General features: G+C 52.1%; 1 protein-coding gene across 4 annotated transcripts in view; it reads left to right on the top strand.

Moving 5' to 3' along the window:
* MTMR14 (myotubularin related protein 14) overlaps nucleotides 1-21,548 on the top strand; it is a 33,233-nt gene extending 11,685 nt beyond the window's left edge. For 2 of the 4 annotated variants that reach the window (XM_074602872.1, XM_074602874.1), the window contains 11 exons: nucleotides 223-297; nucleotides 2,691-2,757; nucleotides 3,747-3,832; nucleotides 4,124-4,200; nucleotides 4,451-4,487; nucleotides 5,952-6,022; nucleotides 6,660-6,709; nucleotides 6,930-7,068; nucleotides 9,814-9,990; nucleotides 17,746-17,901; nucleotides 21,175-21,548. In XM_074602872.1, the coding sequence (XP_074458973.1) occupies nucleotides 223-297; nucleotides 2,691-2,757; nucleotides 3,747-3,832; nucleotides 4,124-4,200; nucleotides 4,451-4,487; nucleotides 5,952-6,022; nucleotides 6,660-6,709; nucleotides 6,930-7,068; nucleotides 9,814-9,990; nucleotides 17,746-17,901; nucleotides 21,175-21,352 (1,113 nt within the window). In that variant the 3' untranslated portion in view covers nucleotides 21,353-21,548. Of the gene's footprint in view, nucleotides 1-222; nucleotides 298-2,690; nucleotides 2,758-3,746; nucleotides 3,833-4,123; nucleotides 4,201-4,450; nucleotides 4,488-5,951; nucleotides 6,023-6,659; nucleotides 6,710-6,929; nucleotides 7,069-9,813; nucleotides 9,991-16,408; nucleotides 17,902-21,174 lie in introns of all 4 variants that reach the window. The other 2 variants (XR_012589349.1, XM_074602873.1) reach the window with 2 other exon arrangements.
* The last annotated feature ends 56 nt before the right edge of the window (nucleotides 21,549-21,604 follow it).

Below are 21,604 nucleotides of genomic sequence, written 5' to 3' on the forward strand. Positions count from 1 at the left end.
ACATGACTTTCACTGTTGGGAGCACAGAAAAGCGCCTCTTGTCCACTAGTCCTTCTAAGAGGCTATGAGTTAATCCTGGCCACTGCAGGCTTTTGCATTCAAAGATGCTTTGAGGTGCTTTCTTCTAGATATGCACTGTTTGGTATTTGTTTTTTCTGGAGCTCACTGCCTTCAAGTCACGGCTTTTCTCTGACCAATTCTGTTTGTTGGGTTTTTTTTCAGGATTATGTAGATGCTCCATTAAGTATCCCAGTCTCTCTGACCCAATCTCTGAATATCGATTGGAGCGAGTACCAGGTGAGCAAAGCAGGCGTGTCTGTGGGAGGTCAGAGATTCAGTCAGGAGTAGTCAGTAAAGATTTGAAGTCTGACTTGCTCCTGTTGCAGTAATCTGGCTCACTTCATAGCATCCCAGTGGGAGCGAGGCTGCAGACTTGATTGTTCGTAATAGCGGTGGAAATCCTCTACCCAAAAACTTCCTGGCTTGGCGTGTCCTGAGGCAGCTGACTGTAATGTCAAGTCTTTTTCTGTAGCTTGCGTAAAGCTTTCAATCCATTAGGGAGATAATGTCAGTAACGAGGGGAAGGAGCGTGCCAGCAAACAGAAAGCAGTATTACTTGTTCACAGTCTTAGCGAGGCACGTGCCTGCAGTGGGCATTCTTCCTTGGCTGCGGAGAGTCTTGAGAGAGAACCTTCCCTTATGTGAGCAGTAGACAAGTGACTAGGCACCTTCTTCATGAGTGTACAAGGTACCTGTCCTGTGAGAGGAGAGCAGAAAATCATGATCGACCGTACTCTGACAGCGTCGCAAATGATAATTGAACTCTTCTGTTTGCCCAAGCTTCAAGGCTTACCTTTGTTCATACCAGGGAGCGTTGCCTTATACTGCTGATTAGTGTGCTCCATTTCACACATCAGTGGACCCAGGTTTTGTGATGATTGACTGTGCTGGAGCATGTCACGCTCCTATGCTCTGTGTCTGGAAGCACCGCACAAGTAGCAGAGCTCCCTGTGCTGGGCCAGTGTTTGTTAGTCAGTGATGTAAATAATGTTTAAGTGCCAGCATAAGCAGAATCACGGAAAAGTAGCTTGCAGTGCTGAAGCAGAACTAATGGGACCACAGCTTGTTTATGGCTAGAAACTTGTTCACTAGAATACTGAGCAGCCAGTATTTTAAAAAGGATATTAAAAATTGAAGAGGGTGTAATAAATAGATGTAGAAATGATCTGACGACTGGAGATGGTGCTTCACTTAAAGCTGAAGTTCTCAGTCTGTTTAGCTAATCACAAAGGTGATGGAGGGTTGTCTTGATTAATGTGCGAGTACATTTGCAGGGAGAAAATACTAATTCTAAAGCACTCTTCAATCTGGGGGGAAAAAGCTGCACAGGAAGCAATGTCTGCAGTCTGAAATCAGACCTTCAAACAAGGAAAAGCGGTCTTGCGTGTTGTTTTTGAGGATGATCTGTTGGAACATGCCACTAAAGGAGCGATGAACTGTCACCCCTAGCTGAGGTGCTTTTCTGGACAGGACTGTTGCCAAATGCAAGCTTCAGGCTGTATTTGGGGCAACTGAACAAAACTTTCTGGTTTGTGATGTAGAGAGAGCAGACTGGATGACCAGATGATTCCTTCTGGCATAAGCACAAGATTGAGTTGAATCGGGCAGATAAGGGACTTTGGAAGTATGTGTTTTTCTGCCCTAGGCTGAGCGTATTCCCCATTTCCCTACTCTTTTGTTGCTGTGCAGGCTTCACGGCAGAGCAATATGTTCTTTGTCTGAGAGTAGCCTTAAGTGTGGTTACACGCACACGTGCACGCATGCAGGCGCACAGCAAGTGTTCTGTTCCTGGCGGTCAGATGTCACTTATCTCACGATGAAACGTGTGTCCCTCTCCTGCCTTTTCCTTGCCAGTGCTATCCTACTTCCTTGAGCACGTTCTGACTCTGGTCAGACTGCTGAAGTTCCCTGCATCTTCTCACGATGCGGCAGTCGAGAGTGGCATGCTTGAGCTTCTTCTGATGTTTTTCACCTGCATCTCTTGTGGTGCTGGAGCCCTTCTGTGTCGCTGCTGCTACTTGGGCGTTACTGCAGAAGTGCAGTGCCTGTCTGGAGCAGCCGGGAGTGGGTCACGCCTCTGCGGGCAGCCTGCTGGGGCCGTTTACGAGGGCCAGAGTGTTTTGAGCAGAGCGCCTGGGTTGTGGGAACGGGCTGCTGACCTTGGCCTGCTCACCCCATCATGCCACTTGCATCACATACACAGCTGTAACGTGGCTGCTGGGCCGTTTGGTGAAGTGCACGCGTGCGGGGGGGCTGTGGAACTGGGTCAGCGCTCAGCAGGTGTTTGCTGGCTCACGTTAGTCTCTCTGAGCATGGTCTGCTTGGAGCTTTGGGGCTGCAGGCAAGCAGGTTCTGTGCCAGCCAGGCAGACAAGAGAGAGACCCTTTTATTTTTTTTTTTTTTTTTTTTTTTTTCCCTGCCTGGTCTTTTGTCCCAGAGTGCCTTTTGTAGATGATGGGGGGGATTGATTAGAACACCAAGGGACTCTGTCACTCTGAGGAATGGCCATGAGGCTATTTCTGTGTTGCTCTTCTTCTGGATAGAGAAGCCAAGAGCATGGTGGGCTCTGAACTGCAGAGCAGCCTTTTGCTGTGGGCAGACCCTTACCATCAACATTTCTCTTTCTGCAGAGCTGGGACCTTGTGCAACAGACACAGAACTACCTGAAGCTGCTGATCTCCATCATCAATAGTGACGGTAAGGCAAACTCCTTGCTCCCAGTGGTCTAACTGGAGCAGTTGCTGTCTCCAGAAGAACAGCTGATGGTATTAGTACCGCTCTTTATGGAGAGCTTCATTTCCCTCCCTTCAGAACAGGGTGATGGTCCTAGCATCTCAGGGCTCCAGCTCCCCTCTTAGAGAGGGACTTGCTGATCCCTTGCAGACCCTCTCTTCCCAAGAGTGAAGGGATATTTGAACAACTTTACCTAAAGTTTTAGTGCTTTAAAACTGAAGGGAAGAAACATTTGTTCCTCTGCTTGTTGACTCTTGCTCTTAATTTATTGGACATCTGTGGTTTATGCCCCCAATCTTAAGGTGTCATTAGGTGCCTGTTTAAGAGCCCCTTTCACCCTCTGTCATCACAAACACCTCAACTCCTTGAAGGGGGTGTATTGCTTTACGTTGGCATCCTGTTCCCTCTAAGCACTGTGACTTTGTACCTACCGCTGTTGGATAGATGGAGCCATGGCAACTGCGTGGCCAACTACAGGCTCTCCTGCAGCAGTTGTGTTGGGACACACTGCGAATTTTCTGGAGAGCATAGGAGTTGTGCCCTGTGTGTGCCTCTGCTCGGCGTGTATCAGTAGGAATGTTGGTGAGACTGAAAAAGTGTTCCGTTGAAGTAGGTTTTTCTCCTACCTGAGAGAGTGGGTTGCAACTGAGTAAGTGTATGTTCTGGGTAGCAAAGTGATGTTCGTGGCTAGTGACTTTGTGTCCTGAGCAGCTGTCAGGACCAGGACAGCACATCCGCCAGGGCTGCTGACAACCCAGGACACTCTGAGCAATTTGTTGGCCACAGTATTCAAGACAAAATGTTCTGGCTTGGTGGCTGAGCTCTGCTCTTGAGCCTGGGCTGTGGGGACGGAGGGTAGCTTGTCTCTACATATTTGCCATAAAGAGAAGTCATTGCTCTTGTTGTAACATCCTTTTTTTTTCCCTTCTCCTTCCTACCCCTGCCTGGAACAGATGACAGCGGGCTCCTGGTGCACTGTATATCCGGCTGGGATCGTACTCCTCTCTTCATCTCCTTATTGCGCCTCTCCTTATGGGCTGTGAGTACCTGACTGACCTGCTCTGCTTCTGGGGGAAACTGCTGGGAGGGTGAGTGACTGTGTCACCAGGAAGTGGTGGTGGAGCAGTTAATACTCCTTTTGACTATCATGGCTTCAGAGAGGGTGTGGATTGGCTTGAATGTGGAGTCCGACATGCTGTCCTGCCATCACGCATGGTATCACAGGCAGGTGGGCATCTTAGATCACCATGATGGTTTTCAGTAGATCATGAATTCTCAAGTCCCGATCCCCAGGGCTGCTGCCTGAAGGGTGTTCTCATTTCCTTTGCAGGATGGGCTGATTCACGCGTCCCTGGAGCCGTCTGAGATACTCTATCTGACAGTGGCCTATGACTGGTTTCTCTTTGGGTAGGCACATTAAGTTTTACTTGCATATGCTTCCCTGTGCAGCAGGTGAGAAGCCTTCAGGGGGTCATCTTTGCTATTTGCTCACAACCAAAGGTGGATGTTGGGGCAGCTCCCAGTGAGCTGTGACAAGAAAGGATGACGCCTTTTTTTTACCTGGAGGCTCAAGCATGTGGCTGTTCTTGACAGCTTGTGCTCCTCTGCTGATTCTGGCTTCCAGCATTTGACTGGGCTTCCCTTGCTCTCTTTCTAGGCACATGTTAGCTGATCGACTCAGTAAAGGAGAAGAGGTGAGTGTCTGGTCTGGGGCAGTGGCCGAGCACTGCTTTTTGTTCTCAGGGTACTTGTTTACAGTAGCAGCATTTGCTGCCTGCTTCTGGTAGTAGTGGTCTGGCTGAGTTCTAAAAAGATTTGTTCAGGTGCTGGAAATATGAGGTAGGAGCCTTGCTCCGTCACTTCCTAATGCATAAGTTGTGGGAATGCGTTTCACTCAGGCTGCAGTTTGGTTGGTGGTCGTCAGTCCTGCCAATTCCCCTGCTGTGCCATTAGTCTTCAGGCCCCTGGTGAAAGGATGCTAAGACTTGCTACTCCACTCAGCAACGAGAAGGGATGCTTAAGGCATGTGACTCTTGGGAGCTTGAAAATAAAGCTGTATAGTCTTATGCGCTTGTCCTGACTGCCGGCCCTCCTGCCTGGGTGCTGCAGCTGCATGTGGCTTGCATGTTCATTGCGGGCTCAGGGAGCAGCTGGTGCTGGTTCCAGTGTGTGTATTTTGGCAGGGTGTATCTGTGGGTGCACAGATGGGTCTGGGAGGCAGTTGAGATTAGTGGAACTAATTCTGTTCAAACCTTTCACTATTTAACAGCAAAAAATGATTGCTCTGACTACAGTTGCAGTTCACTGCAATATCACTTTTGGATAGAGATCAAGAGGTGGGGAGTACGTGTAACCCTGTTGCTAATCCCCTGCTCCTCAAACTCTCACCTCTAGAGAATCCCCTGCCTCTGAACAGCATCCCCCCCTGCAGAATGCAGAGCCAGGACCCTGGCCTGTTTTCCATCTCTCGGGGGTCTAGGACCACTGTATTAGTGTCGCTCCTCCCGTTCATTCCTTCCTCAGAGCTCCGCTGGTCCAATCCTGGCAGTTCTGCTCTGGTGCCTGCCTGGCCAAGGGTGGAGTCGGTAGCTGGAACAGGAGGGGGGGCCCATGGCTGCCTCTGGCCCTCCCTGCTCCCCGCTGCAGGAGAAGGGCTCAGCTCTGTGCAGGCGGATGGGGTGGCAGCGGCACAGCGAGGTGAATGCCACAGGGCATGAGCTTGGGACTGCGGTTGCTACAGGTACTGCGTGCTTACAGCTGTGATACAGCTGTGCTGCCGAGGTGGAGCATGCGGCTCTAACCCTGCTGGGTTTGCTGCTTGCCTGGGTGTATAAGGAGCTGCTGGGGACCTTCCCTTTTCCATTCTGCACAGATGGCAGAAGTACCTGCCGTGTGCTTGCGGCATGTGTGCCAGGCATTGATGAGGAGATTTGTCGTACGCCTTCCTTTCTGGGCCTCCCTGTGGCAGGGAACAGAGGGTCAGTTTAATGTGTAAGAGAAGGCCCAGGATGGGATGGTGGCAGCCCATGGCATATCAGAGGCTGGTAGCTGCAGATTTCTTGCTGTCGCCTTCCTGCCAGCGCCTCCCCACCAAGACAAGAGGCTGCATGGAGCCTCGGGTTCATTCCTGAACCGCTCTTCTCTCTCCCTTTGCTCAGATTTTCTTTTTCTGCTTCAATTTTCTGAAGCACATCACCTCTGAGGAGTTCTCTGCTGTGAAGTCGCAGAGGTAAGAAGCCTGTGCCTGCTGCTGCATGGGCTGCAGAGCCAGGGAGCTTGTTAGTGCTGTTCCTTTGGGGAGATGGAAGCCCTGGTGTCCTGGCCCAGTTTTCTTTAATTTATTCTGCACTCTGAAGGCTGCAAAATGGGGCCGAGGCTTGTGAGGTGCCACGTTGTGCTCTGAAAAACTGTCCATGCTGAAATGTGCTCTCCGCTTAATGACTGTCCGTGGCTGCTTTAGCACGGGTGAACCCGGAGGTGTGTGCTCTGGCTCAAGCAGGCTGCGCAGCAGGCTCCATCAGGCGCTGCTGGGGGGAGCGGGGTGGCTAGTTTTTGACAGACCGCTGAGCATTAACCCCTTCCTATTTCAGGAGGGGCAGAAAGAAGCAAAACCCACCCTGCAGGTTCTGAATAAGCACATGTGTGCCCGCAGCCTGTTGCCACCCTCTCAAAGCACAGGGGGTGTGGGCTAGGACTGTTAGGAGAGCTGGGTACCGCACACCGGCCCCATCCCCTCCCCTCTGCCCCTGGGGCACAGCGAATTCCCCGCTGCTCTGATCTGCTGTGTGCTACAGAGATCTGGCTGTGGCCAGCCTCCACGCAGCCCTGAGGGGTGGCTGAGGTAACTTTGTCTTTTCTTTCCCCAGAAGGAAGAGCTTGCCACCTGGCTTCACCCTGGAAGAGATCTGCATGCTCAGTGAGTGCTGCTGCCGAGCATCAGCACCCCTGGGTGCTGGTAACGGTTGATCGCTTGGGGGCTTGGGTTCCCAGCATCAAGGTGACTACAAATGGGTATGCTTCCCTTGGGGCCTCGCAAGAACGCGGCCCCAGGGCACGTGGGAAATGTATTTCTTAAAGGGAGAGAAAGTGAGCGAGACCAAGCTGGCCTTCAGGTAGTTCTGTTTTCTTTTCTCTAGAGCAAAGAGACCGAGGCAGCACCACAAGTCTGAGCAGTGACTTCTCCCTGGGGATGGAAAGTTCTCCTGGAGCAGCTGGGAGCTTCACTTATGAAGCAGTGGAGCTGATGCCAGCAGGAGCACAGGCTCAAGCAGCATGGTGAGGACATAACCACTCAGTGGGCTGCAGACTGAAAGGGACAGGCTCTGGGCACAGGAAAACAGATATTTCTGAAGTCCCTCGCCCTCCAGGTCGCCTCTCTGTGGCATGGGTTCCTTACAGCGGAGGGAGGAATCTGGCTGTCAGAGGTTTTGCTGCAACTCGGGCTGCAGAACTTCTGCACCAAAAATTGGAGACTTCCCCCTGTTAATGACTGTGTCAGGCTTCTGTGGGGATGCTCCCAACTCTTTTCTCTCATGAGATTAAAGCAGCTGTGTTTCACTTTCACCAGCTTCACTGTTAAACTTCATCCAGAAAGGATTTCATTACTTTTAAAAGATGGTTCCAAACTACCAGAAAAATGACATTTGGCATCAGCCGCCCCAGGGAAAATGGAGACAAAGTTTAGCTGCCCCGAAATGAAGCTTAATCAGTTTGTGGAAGAGATTGTACAGGGGAGTGTCTGCAGATAGTGGAAGGTGGGATGGGTGGCCAAGAATCCCCTCTAAACTTTAGCCCCTCTAACAGCGCAAGGTGTGGGAGCTGAAAGCAGGTTTCTGCCTGCAGCACTGCTTACAGATACTTCTTGGGGGCAAATATGAAATTCTTGGTGCTCCCTATTGATGGAGGGTCACACAGGACTCGCCTGGGGATGCAGGTGGCTGTCTGGAAGCGGAGACCGGGGAAGGTGTCTGGTGACTCTGCTGCACTGGGACGGGTGTTGTGCTTGCTTGTGGAGTTTCTGGTGCTGTTTAGGGATTTCAGAACCTTTCTGTAGGGTTGCCCCTGTCAGTTTAATTTTTCTCTCCTCTCCCTCAGCACATGTGAAGATGCTATTTTATATTGCAATTATTTTAAATTAAATCTGGGTTGTGCTGGAGGCAGTTGAAGTCCTCTGGGACTGAGCCTGCAGCCATGCTAGTGGCAGCAGCCTTTCTAAAGCACATTGTGATTCAATTTATAAAATGCTGAAGAAGGGGGAGAGAAAATCTTCCTGCAGAATCACAAAACGGAGATGGGGAGCCCCAAACTGCATTTGCCAAGTGAGCAGCAGAGAGTCCTCTTTAACACGCAGCTCTTGCCTATCCACAGCAAAGTGACTGCAGCAAGTAGAGAACAACTTTTCACTTGCCTGGCTGCAGGGTAGTAAACTGGAAGCATTTACGTTGCTCTGAGCGCTCAGGACATACAGGCTAGATCCTGCAGCATGAAACCTACGCGTGATCTGTATAGGATGTGAAGTGCCCAGAGCGTGTTGGAAGGGATCTGCTGCACTGATGTGTATCAGCGCTTGATTTTGTGACATGTTTTCTAACTCTGGTTTGCTTTCATTCCTGTTGGAGACATCAAGTTGTGTTGGGGTTAGCTGCTGCTACCACAGGGATGGTTCCGGGTCCATGCCATGGGCATGAGCTTCGGGAAGGGAAGGTTGTGATCCTTGCCACGAGTGCTTAGAGAGGGGATTGGGCGTGGATGTCTTGCTGCATGGCTGCATAGTCTGGAGAACAGGTAGGGCTTGCTACAAGCTGCGTGAGCTGGGCTGTCCGTAGTGTGAGGGAGGAAAGGAGGTGATGTGCTTCATTGTCTTGTCCTGAAAACAGGTGGCCCCGAGGTCTCCTTGCAGGGAGAGGGATTTGTTTTTTAGCTGTACAAGCCCGTTTCTGCAGGCTGTGCTTGGAGATGTTGGCAGCTATGATAACATGAGATGAATAACGCTTGAGAGAGGCTGTGGTGTGATGTTTGAGGGTGGACACACTTCAAAAAGTGAAGAGAGGATATTGTGCTTCCCACTGTACAATGAGCCTGTCTTTAGCTGCACTTGCTGACAGTGCTCGAGATCTCAGTCAAAGCCGAGGTGCCCTTCCAGATTCCAGGAAGAGCAGTGTCTTTTCTCCTTGAGTTTGCTTTAGACTTTTCCTTTTCACTTGTGTACATAGGGAGGTCTTTGTCCAATTCACTGTAGTTTTGGAAGGGGAGAAATTCTTGAGTCTCTTCCAGGAAAAAAAAAAAAATGTAAGAAAAAAAATATCTTCTGAACATGGAGCAGCAGTGATGTGAATTAATGCCAAATACGTGTGCCGGTTTGGCATGTAGCTGGATGGTGTTCTGAGCTTAGGCCCGATGCAGCAATGGACAGTGAATCACACCCGAGTCTGAACGTGCTGGCTAGAAAAGAAGCCAGAGCAGTTCTGGGCTGTCAGCACAGACAGGGAGAGGACTGAAACACACCTGCATCTGGAGTGATTGTTGGCTCTGAGGACGTGGTCAGAAGTGTGGTCAGTGGTGCCTGAAGGGAATCACTAAAAGGGAAAATAACACTGGTGGTGTGTCCCTGTCAACCTCGTCAGTGTGCGCAAACGCCCACCGGGGCTGAGCTTCTCGGCTGATATACTCCGTAGAGTTTAGAGCAGATTGAAATGGTCTTTCCCTGCTGGGAGGCCCCTTGCTTGAGGCATTTTTACAGCTAGACTAAACAAAGCAATCGCTGTATGTGTGTGGGCTGATGCATTCTCCTGTCTCTGATTTCCAGGTCACGTGGATGGTGATCTATAAAAGAATGGGCTAAGATGGGTTGAGCTCAGTGTACCACCCGTGACTCATGGTTCCTTGGAAGGGAGGAGGGCAGGCTCGGTGGGAACAAGAGCTTGTGGCTGCTGGCATAAAATCCAGCCAGTTGTGGAAAGGCTTCCTAGTTGCAGTACCAGGGGAAAGCCAGCTTTCTCACCCAAGTCCTCCATCCCACAGGAGGAAGAGTTGTGCATCGTCACCACAAGCCGTGCTCTGGAGCGGGGCACAACAGTCTGAAGACAGGCTGCCTTCCACAGGGATGGTCGAAGTCAAGTCCTCCAGCTCCTCCTCATCAACCCATTCTGATAACTTCCTGAGGATTGGAAGCAGCCCCCTAGAAGTGCCCAGATCCAGGTGAGATGGGACAGAGCAGAGCATTTCTCAGCAAAGCGAGTGTCTGGTAAAGGGAGTGCGGAGCTGCACTTGTGTGCCTCTGAGAACCCTGGAGCACATGGGTTTGATCTACAAATAGACCTCAGGAGGCCTGTTCCTCTCTAGCCTGACCTTTTGTGAAATGCTGGCCATTAAACACAGAAACTCCTGCCTCGGCCTGTTTGGAGGAGTGAGGAACTGTGCCGATAACTGCTAGGTGTCTGTTCTGCCTGTCTTCAGTGCATGCCTCAACTCCACCAGCCCTGACATCTCTGCATCCTGCATGCTTGGAGCTCACAGCGCTTTCTCTGTCAAATGCATCCACAGGGGTTTGAAATGGCTGCATTGTGTGGGGGAGGGAGCCTTTCAAGCCAAGCAGACCTCACTTCGCATCTGTCCTGTCCCCATTTCCACCTGCTGACCTTCCTGATGCTGAAGGGTGCAAAAACTCTGGGTGCTGGTGGCAAGCGGAGGTAGAATCCGCTGCGAGCAAGCTGCGAGCACTGTGCTGGGGCGAAGGGTTTCACCCAGAAGGCTGTGTGTTCCCGCTGTGCAACCAGGGAATGGGGACCCTGGACCTGAGCTTAATCTCATGCCATAACAAAGGATATTCTGGCACCCTTCTGGAGTCTGATGCTGTGGTAGGGCAAAGCAGAGCGGTGAGCTAGGCTAGGGAAGAAAGAACAGAGCCTGTGGAGCAAACACCATGTGTTTAGGCCGACAGGGATAAAGAGGCTCTTAGATAAGAGGTTGCTGTTAAGAGCATCAAACGCTTGTGTAGTCTCCACAGGTTTTCCAACGAGGCTTTTTCTCTTGATTCCCTTCAGAAACAGCCACCAGCCAAATTTTAGTACTCTCTCGTCACATGGAAAATAAAATGACAAACAAGTAAAGCATTGAAAATTTATAAGACTTTTTTACCGAGTCTCTTGATTTCAAAGAATTGCTGTCTGACAGTTTTCATGAATGATGTGAACTGTTTTCGCCAGGGAAAGAGATCAATAGGATGTTTTTTGAGTTGTTGTTGGGGCCCACCTCTACATTCTCTGTAAGATGAAACAATTCTCCCAAGAAGAGGAAAAAAATACGGGAGAAAAAGCAGCTTGTCTGGGGGGCTGCTTTTGTTCACGACAGTAATGCCACAGTTCCTATGTATAGTCTCCTGCCATTCCCAAGACCTGACAGGCTGTTCCGCCCTGGGCTGGCAGCAAGAATTCAGCAATGCTGGCGAAGAAGCTGTCTATAAACGCTTCAGCTGGACTCTGCTCTGCGAGAGCGAAGGGGAGAGACAGAGTAGGCAGAATGGCACGGCAGGAGGGGGCTGAACACCTTGCATTCCAGGGGCTCGGAGTTGGTAAAGCCAGCAATTATCTTTCCTCTGGCAGTGTCTGGATGAGTTGTCTATAAGCGTGTGGATTATGAGTGCCCGGTGGTGGCAGGTGTTCAGAACTGGCACCCCAAGGGCTTGAGGCAGCAGGCAGGTGTGGTGATGAAGTTTGTTACTGCTAGGCCAGAGTCCCTGGGGATGGCTTTTCCTTATGCCCAATATGTAGCTTGAGAAGGAGTTGCAGTATTCTGTCACTGTAAGAGGTAAATGTTCTGTGAATTCAAGAGGTAAATGTTCTGTGAATTCCACTATGAACATTTCTTTCTGACCTCTATGATAGCTTCTGCCGTGGCACAGAGCTTTATAACTCTTCAACGCAGCGAAGTTGCACCAGTCCACCCCTAAACCCTGTTAACTTTTGTGAAAAAGGCAGCGTGGCCGTGGAAAAAAGTTCACAGGGAGGGGGGAATAGGGGATAGAAGGAGAGCAAACCCCTTGCACAGTATGAAACAAGAGGACAGGAGAAGGGAATCAGTTGTGAGGCCAAAGCAGTGAAGTCAGCTGCATGCAAAGATGGTTAGGCTGCTACACTCATGCTGGATGGAGACTGTACACCTGTATGCTCTCCGTCTCTGCTGTCACCTGGGTTTCCTCGGCTCCTGTCAGTGTACAGGCTGGAGGAAATGAGCCCAGAGACCCTGCAGGGAGTGGGTGGAATTGTCAAAGCGATGGTCGAATTGAGTTTCTCTTTCAAACCAAGTCTTCTGGCACATTTGTGCTCCTTTGCCTCCTAGTCCGTTGCCAGATCAGCCAGACTGTGGTCTGTGACCTGCCTGCCTTCCCTGGGGTAACACTGCGAACAGCTCTGCTAGCGAAGAACTTAAGCAACACGTTGCCTTGTCAGATGCTGACATGGCTTGCATTTCTGGGGCCTGACCACGGTACATTTTGTCTCCAGAGAAAGGCTTTATAGCGTTCCACTTGGCTTTGCTCTCCCTGCTCAGTCTATGTTAGTCTGAGTTTATCTGGTGAGCTCCATGCAGGCAATGGATATCACAGTACCTTCAGCCACCATTTTCCATCCTGAAGGAAAGGAGGAGTCCCATTTTGGGTAGAGAGGAGTGTATCTGTGATGGAAGGAAGGGGTAAATTCTCTAACCCCTGAAAAAAGGTGGGACTAGGATGGAAGGGCTGAAGCACAGAGACTGATCATGATGCCAAAAATACCTTTATCTCTACGGTGCTGCTGGCAGGTTAACACCCAAGGCTCTTAAGATGAAGAAACTACTATACTTGACTTCCTAATCCTCTGGTTGTGTGGCCATAGCAACAAAACACTTACCCACTGCAGCAGCAGTTGAGGAAGAATGGTTGCTTGTAAAATGCCAGCAGGCACCCTTCAGGTAGTTCACGTAAACAGCCCGGTCTGTGTGCTGGCAGGCAGGGGAGCTTCCGAGGGAAAGGGAAGGCAAACCAGCAGAGAGAGATGAGCAGGGCCTGGGAAGGGAACTGGGGTGTCCTAAAGGAAAGAGTCACAAATACTAACTCAGCCGGCGGGCGCCAAGCCGGGCCATGGCAATCTGCTGCTTCCATCATCTCACCAGCCCATCTTCTGAGTCCTGCTCTGATCCAAAGGTACCCATAAATCCCGGGATGGTTGTTGTTAGCCAAAGCAATACAAAGGCAAATTCCTAGCGGTCTTTCTAGCTTATCCCAACGTGATGGTAAGATCACATCTGCTGAGGGCGAACATGCATGAAGATACTGCATAGATTATCTGTACAGTAGAACAAGGTGCTTCTTGTTCTACAAACTGAGAACTCTGAGCGTGGCAGATAGCAGGCATTGACTGGAAATCCCTGTGCGCGAGTGGGTAGCAGCTTGCAGACTATGTTCTGTGTTTGCATTTGACACTAATAGTCTAAGTGTCCCATGACACTGCAGAAAAGCCCCGTATCTGTGTCAGGGATTTAGCGTGTGTGCACATTGCACTAATGTGGATTAGCAGCTGGATAATCTTTGGTTGAATGTGCTTTTGCTAAGTCAATTAAACAAAGCCCAAAGTACTGAGATCTGAGGAGTCGAGATCTGTAGGAGTTAAATCCTGAAGGATCTGCTTTGGTCAACAGCCACAGAGAACTCCCTTGGTGAAAGGGCTGCAGACAGGTCAGCTGTGGGTCTGGAGGGAGAGCTGTGAGCGCAGAGAGGGACAGAGGAGCTGCCGTCCCTTGGCTTTGGGTGTGTTTTTTGACAGTGATAAGACTGCATGCGTGCTATGCATCTTGCTTCTTACAGCCACCTGTCTTGGAAGCTGTATCTGCGATGTGACAACTCGGGATGGTGACCACAGCAGGACAGAAATTGTTTAGAGGAATGTTTTCTGGAATTATTGCACGACTATGCCACAAAACGGGCTTGCCGGCTGACACGTGGCTGTGCTGCAATCAGAAACGGTTGTGCTTGCAGAGGACTGGCTGCTTGGGCTGTTACGGCACTAACACAGCCTGTAGATAGCTGCCTGGGATTCAGCCAGGGCTCTCAGCACAGCTCTCTGCCAAGTTACTCCTTGCCAACATTTCCCACGCAAAGGTGGGAAGGGCTGCCCTTTGCTCCAGGTTGCCGCAGTCTGCCTGTGCGTACGGTACCTACTTAACGCTTCGATTTGAGGCACAGAGCATATGCTGGCAAACGAGCTGCTTCCCAAATAGTCCTAGGTGTGTAGAAATATGGCAGGTAAGCGGGGGCAGCGCAGGGCAGGATGAGAGCCTCGCTGTTGGCGCTTGGCGCTCGTCTCAGTTATGTATTAAGAAAGGGAAGGATCCCTGACTGTTGCTCTGCCTCCGGTATTGGCTCTCCTCTGGTAGGCGAGTGTCCGTGTGCTCTGAAATACCCTGTCTCGTGCAGCATGTTGCATGGGAAGCACTGACCTAATTAAAAGGAGCTGTTCCAGGCTAGGAGCTGCCAGTTTATGGCCTGCTAGAGGTCCTTCCTTGTGTGAAGGAACAGCTTGCAGCTCATCTCTGTTTTGCTAATCTAATTTTGTTAATCTTGCACTTTTGAGGGAGTTTCTTCCCACTCGTGGACGTGAAGAGGTGGGTGTGTGAAGCTCACTTTCGTTCTCTTTCTGTCTGCCATTAGATGTCTGTGGCAGAGACAGTGACTTGGAGACTTGCTGCATCTCGTCTTCTCTAACCGTGTCAGCTTTGCTGAAGTTGTCCAGCTGCTTCCCAAGAGCCTCCGCACTGCCCTCGCAGCTAGCCAGCCTCTGGCATGGCTGTAATGTGTTGCAAACAAGCTGTTCTTAAAGGCTTCTGGACTGGTTCTGGTGTCCCAGCAGCCCCAACTTGCTCTGTGGGCCTCACTGAAGCCCTTTCTGAGCCTCTGCAGCAAGACTTTACAAGGAGCCTTCAGGGGTAGAAATAACAAGAAGACTTTCACCTCTAGCATTGACTGGATTGCACGGGGATACAGTCACCCCAGAGATCTGGGCTTGGTCTCAAGCCAAGCTCAGCTTTTAAGAAGCTCTGCTGCCCTTGCAGTGCAAACACAAGATTTCCCCTGCCATGCCTGCCCTGCCCGTCTCACCCAGCCTTGGCCCCACTGTCTCTCGAGGCTGTTCAAGATGCTTGCTGGTTGTGACACTTCCTCGGGAGCCTCCCTCGAGAAGGTGTTGGGTATAGAGGAGAAAGTCTGCCACGATATCTTAGCTCTGCTGGCTAGGCTCAGAGATCTAAGCCAGGAGAGAAATGACCTGGACTCACTGCAGAGTCAATCAGTTTATTCAATTAATCAACAAGTGTTTATTCGGCTGCCTGGAGGCGAGACACAGAATTGGCTGCCTTGAACTCCTAGACTCCTGTGCTATTAGGTTAGATGTGACTTGACTAAGTTTGCACAGCTGCTTGACAGGGTCAGGGACTCCAGGAAGAGTTAGAGGGCTAGAGAGACACTGACTCAGTCTTGCAGGAGGTACACGATGCTCTCACCAGCCTGTCCAAGAAAGGATTCAAGAGGGGACTTGATCCACCTCCAAGAAGTGGTGTAAGAGCAGTCTAATCTTAGCTGACAACCATGGAAGGTGACCAGCAGCTGGAAGCTGAGGCCACACACCCAAAGCAGGAAACGATTTTCTGGTCACCTTCTTTAGCACATATTTATCTGACCAGTGCGGCTGTTACGGGGCAAAGGGACATTTTTACTGTCCCTGGGGCCCTGGATTGTGTCTTATTCCTTCACTTGCCATGTGGGCGCAGTCTCCTGGGAGGCTCCTGATACTAGTCTCCCTTTGTGAGAACTGCTGAGCTCTGCTGAGTCCTCCACCTTCATCTGGAGATCCTGCCGTAGGCCAAGCCCTCCTCTGCCTTCCAGACTTGCCCTCTTCAAAACCTTTGTTTCTGCCTGGCCCCAAACCTGTCTTGTGATCAGCAACTCATTACTTTTCTGACAGAAACATGTTCCTGTCTACTTTCAGACCAAGCCCATTGCCTATAGACCTCTTCACTGCTTTAGCTCAAATTCTTGTCGCCATGCGTGACTCTCCTCTTTTTCCTGTCTCTGGCTGTGCTGTACTCTCAGGGAGACATCCTCCTCTTCCCTCTGCGCTGAAGCAGTGTTCCTCTATGCTTCTCCCTGGCTTCTTGCACTGTTCGCACTGTGCTTCCAGGATGACACCATACTCTGGGCCCAAATACTCTGCCGGTTCTCCTCCATCATGCTGTCTTCCTCAGCTTTGTCTTCCAAAGGCAGGGAGAGCGGTAGAGTCACTGAACAGCTGCTCCCTTTTCCTTACGAATTCTTTGCATCCCAGGGAAGGTTATCCCTGTCTGATCTCCAAAAGGCCTTTCTAAGAGTATGTGCTGCAGTTCCGCTTTCAGTGAAATACCCTCATTCTGATTGCGGTGTTACGTGCTCTAGGAAAAACAGCTTTTTGCGAGCGGGGTCTCTCCCAGTGCTTAACTCTTGCAGCACCTCTCTGAACCCCACTCCTCAGTTCATCAGGCAGCCAGAGCACAAGAGCTATACATGACAGGTGAAGCTCTGCTCTTCCCATTTTCTGCTGTGGTACCTTTTCAGACCCTGAACTTCCAGACAGCGGCATTAGCCCCGAACTGCAGCTGCAGGAACATCATCACTGTGCTGGGAAGCTGACGTGCAAGGAGCTGTGTAACTTCCCCTTCTCTGCTTGTGGAGCCAGCTCAGGACCACGTTTCAGACTTCTCAAACCTGGCCGTATTGATCAAACTAGTTAAATGGCAGGCTTGGAATTAGATCGACATTGCAAATAGGTTTCCTGCTGTGCATCTCCCCCCACCCTTGCCTTCCAGTCTCACTGAGGTCCTTCTTGCTGTGGGAGATCCTGTCTTTCTGGCTGTTCTCCTGGTCTCTTGGGGAGCAGCTGCAGTGCGCCACTGCTATTCTTAGCTGTGAAGACAGCGTGCAAGTACCTGGCCCAGCAGAGCTGGAGCTGGTGCACTGCTATCTGCCCAGCAGATCTCAGATAAATTATCCAGAAGATCTTGGGAGTGTGTAATTGAGTAGCTCGGCCACAGGCTGTGCTTCCAGCTACGTACACTCTGCTGTGCAGCAGGACACGGTAATTGCTTGCTCCCCAGAAACCAAGAGCTCTGGATTCATCTCAAGTGATTGCGCCCTCTTCTCTGAGATTTCGGAGGGGCTCCTCAGATTCACTTACCAGATTTCATGCTTCCTCCTTTCCTGGTGGGAGGTTGCATACATCAAACAATTAAACTCCCTCGGCTGTTTTTCCTATCCTAAAGATGTTTTCCCACCTGGTTTCTGGCACAGTCCATTTTTCTAACACAGGAATGAAAAGGTCTTCAGATGCTGGGGGAAGGCCCTGGGGATGTCTTGAGCAGTGACTGGCTCTGTTCAGATCTGGAGTGATCTGCTTTCTAACGGCTCCCGGACCAAGGATCTCTAAGTCTTCCTCGGCACTAACCAAGTCACAAGCTTGATTCTCCGTCAGGCCTTGCCGCTGCCCTGGGATGTGCTAACCACTACAATAAGGAACAGGGGGATGCCGCTTGTGCAGCACGACGTCCACATCTGCGAGGGATTTAGGGCTAGGACGTGCCATTGCGTCTCGCTAATGGGCTTCACAGTTCTGCATGGCCATCTGCTTCTTGCTGGCTCTGTCCTGTCCAGCTCCCGGTGCACTCCTGCTGCTTTGTCAGCCCCGGCCAGCTTGTCTGTCCCCTTGCTTTCAAAGGAAAGGCTTGGCCTGGGGCCCAGCCAGAGCTGCATGTTGCACCCTGGTCCCCAAGTGTCAAAGCTGCTGGCGTAGGCGCTGCTGGCTGTCAGCCCGGCAGGTCCCTGGCACCAGCGTGAGCAAAAGGCTTGTTGCTGAATGACCTGACTGATCGCGCCGTCTCCCTCTCTCTCTGCCCCAGATCGGCGGACCATTCTCTGCCCGGATCTTCCGTTTCCACAGACTTTGGCAGCTGGCAGATGGTGACAGGGTGTGGCAGTATTCGGGAGCAGGCAATCCTGAGCGCGGACGCCTCTCTCCCTTGCAGCTTCCCGGATGAGTTCTCTAGCACTTGCCTGTAAGTGTCTCAAACGCAGGATCTCTCCTTGGGTCTCTCGGCTGGCGGCGAGCGCTGGAACTTTATCACCCTGGCACTTCTGAAGAAGCCTGGGAGCCCATAACAAGCTGTCCTGTCTTCTCTTCTTTGGTGCTTTCCATCCACAAATTCAGTTGCTGACTGCTCTTTGCTTATGCTGAACTCAGAAAGAAACCAGCATCTTCTCTGGCTAATGACGGGGGGGCACTTTGCTTTCTGTAGGAAGAAGAGGCTTTTCTCTCTTCCCTGAAAACACTGAATTTGGGCATAATTGAGTGCATTTGAGGATGCGTGCTTGTCAGGACAGGACTGGTAACCCAGATTTTTTTTGCTTTTGAATCTTGTTCGTCTCCATCTCCATGCTGGGGTTAGATCCTTGCTGCAGTAAGAGAGGGACTTTCCTTCTGTCACCCTGATTTTTTTTCTGATCGCATGCAGCATCCTTTGCAAGTGCTGCGTCTGGCCAGTGCAGAGCAGCAGACGCCCTGCATCCTGCCGCGTGAAATGGCTGGGAGGCAAATGTTCCTCCCCATATAGAAAGCCACCTCGGTGGAAGCTTGAAAGACAGGAGATGCGCTTTAATTGCTGTAAGAGGAGAACCTTGGCTTGTGCCTTCAGGCTGCAAACTCTCTATCAAGAAACTGAAATGGCAGACGAGGGGCTGCCGCCAGCTAGCTGTGCTAGATTTGTGCTGCCACACGCTTGCGGTCCCTTACCGGGATCCGAGTACGTGCTTTGGAGGCAGAGGGCGAGCGATGTGAAAACCAACATGTCCTGTGAGCTGGCTGCCCTGGCTCGCCTTCTCGTGGGCTGTGCGCTGTTCTGCCGAGCAGAGCAGCTGCCCCCACGTTGTTATGGTGAAGCTACAAGACCCATCAACTGGCAAATCAAACATTCACGAGAGATGTCGGACATGGCCTGGCTGGGATTCGCTCTCCTCCTTTCATGAGGACGTGCCGAGCTGCTCCTGACGTTGTTTGGAGATGGGTGAGGGAGCAGAGGGGACTGAAGGATGGGCATCTGAATTAACGGCCTGAACTTGGCTGTGCTTAGTGGCTGCTGATCACCAGCAAGTTGTCGCTGCCCTTGGATCTAATGTCAGAATAGGGAATTCGGTAGAGAAATGTGATTTGAAGTTGAGCTCTGCATCGGCATGTGCTGAGGCTGTAGACTCATGCTGTTTAGAGTCTGGCTGCTTGGGACAGCCGCGTTCAAAGGGAGGGGGACAGCGGTGGTGCTTCTCCCTTGGGAGTGCAGCAGATGCTGTGAGTGCTTTGCCCTGTTGAGCTCTCCACTGGAGCTGTGGGGTGCTCGGGGGCTGGGGACCGCTCGACTGCGGGTGCTGGGACCAGAAGCTGTTTGGAAGGGGTGAAGAGTTCCCAAGGATGTTGTGTTGAGCTTGACCCAGGGCCTCCACTCTCTCTGCTCTGCATCAGCTCTTGTTTGGTCAGGAGCCCATTGTGGTTTCATCCCAGTCTTTTTGCAGCCCAGCACAGGATGAGTTTTTGGAAAATTAAATTCCATTTAAGTTCCCACTTTACATCTCAGCTGGCAGCAGCTCGATGAAGGTACGCTTTTCACAGCCTACTTCTTGTGCTTGTGTGGGGCTTGTCAGGGCTTACTTTGAGCTGGGGCTTTGACAGCCTCCTCTCATCCTGCACCCCGAGCTGCAGGCGAGCGGGCAGGCTGTGGGAAGTGTAGCGGGGCAGAGCGCCATGGATTTGGCAAGGAAGCGCGACCTGCCTCCCTGGTTGAACTGCTGAGAGTGAAATGGCACAGACGGTCTGCGGGGCTCGGTGTTGGGCAGTGGTTAACTGCTTCACCCAGCGCCTTGGAGTGTCTCACTCCATGAAAGAAACCTAAACAGTTAAATACAAAATCTGCCCTGGAAAGAGGCGCGCGAGGCAGAAGATGCGGGACGTAACTGCTGCACGCCCTCGCTTACCTCTGCGTGTGACATCTAAGATCACTGTACTCGGGTGCAAGTAAGTCCCACTTTCATGTCGCTTATTTTTAATGCTAGCAGGTTTGCGAGTTCCGCGTCCTAATTAGGTTGCCAAAAAAGCATCTTTTTAATGTGTTTAGATATGTTGCCTTTTTTCCTTCGCCCTCTGGCTTCTCTTTATTATCAGGCCCTGTAAACAGCGGCCTGGTTGGCTGCCTCGGCATCGCTTGCTGTTTATAGGCCTCCCACCATATCCTCTTGCTGCTGTTTCCGGACCAAAGCTGTTGGCTGTGGGTGGTTAACACTTCCATTCAAATGAGCTGTGCCAATTTATAGCCAGCCCGGGCGCTGGAGAGATTAAAGAGAATTTTTTATGGGGAAGGTTCGCGCTGTGCCCTTGGAGTGACCTTTGAGGAATGTCTTATTCTCGCTGGGAACCACCGGCACGTCGTAGAAGCACCGCAGCAAGGACCGATTCAGGCCGGAGCGCTTAGAACAGCTGCCTGTGGACCCTAGTCTTGCTTTCCCCTGCTCCCTCAGCGGAAATATTGCCTTCCCTCTGCTTTCTTCCCCCCGCCGCTAACCAGGTGCATGGATCAGCTGGAGAGGAGAGCAGGACCCTGGGGATGCCGTGCCCTACTCTGCCGGCAGCCCTCCTGCTTGCAGAGAGCAGCCGTGCTGGGGAGCAGAAGTAAAATGCCGCTTGCCTCTCCTCCTTCCACGCCTGGAGCGCTCCTTGGGGCTTTTGTCACCTTGTCTGCCCCCTCTCGTCCCCTCTTCCCCAAAGCTGTCTGTGCTGGCACAAGCGTGAGAGGCTGGGGCCAGGGGAAGTGAGGGATGCTCGCAAATAGGTTGGAAGCGACTGTCCAGGCACAGCACATGTGGACAGGCTCCATCTGGGAACGCTGAGTGAGGAGGGGAGGGAGCTGGCGCAGGGGCTGACGTCAGCCAGCGCCCGCTTGGCGAAAGCAGCACTTTCTGTAGGAACCGTGGCCTCGTAAGCAGCGTGGTGATGGGAGAAAGTGGGGGGGTTTGGTGAAGGAAGAGACCCAGGGGAGAGCAGGAGGCTGGGGCTGCGAGAGGCTCAATGGGAGAAGGTTGGGTTGGGTTGGGCAAGGAGGCTGTGGCACCAGTTGCCGTAGCTGGAGCCTTTTGGGGCGGGCACTGCCTTGGCCACTGGAGCCAGCTGTGCACCATGGCCCTGCTGGTGCTGTGAGCAGAGCCCCAGCCTCCTGCCCCACGTCAGGAGTGAGAGCTGGGCTGGGGAGAGGGGTGGCTGTAGTTGCTGACCTCCCCCTGCTCTCTCCTAGGCTGGTGTCGGCGAGCGACCGCGAGTCCCGGCTGGAAGAAGTGCGTTCTGCCTTCCTGGCCAGCTACAGCCGGACCATCGGCCTGAAGGCTGTGCCCCCCAGCCCCTCGGGGGCCATCGGCGGTCTCCTTGAGCAGTTCGTGCGAGGTGTGGGACTGAGAGGCAGCAGCACGCTCTGAGCACGGTGTTCCTGGACCACTAGCTGGAGAACCCGGGACCTTGTGGGTCCCCCTGGCCGAGCTGGGACGCCCCCCTTCCCGCTGCGGGCACCTGCGGCACCTAGTGTCCACTGCCGCCCACCCCTGCCTGGGCCTGGGGGAGCGTGGGGGGGCTCCGACGAGTCTCTGCAGTAAAGACAACCCGAGCTGTGCCCTCTCCTGCCTCCTGTCTGGGCTGCGGCGGGGGGAGGCGGGCAGTGGGGCCGGGGGGCG

The sequence above is a fragment of the Larus michahellis genome, chromosome 10, assembly GCF_964199755.1.
Source record: "Larus michahellis chromosome 10, bLarMic1.1, whole genome shotgun sequence".
Lineage (NCBI taxonomy): Eukaryota > Metazoa > Chordata > Aves > Charadriiformes > Laridae > Larus > Larus michahellis.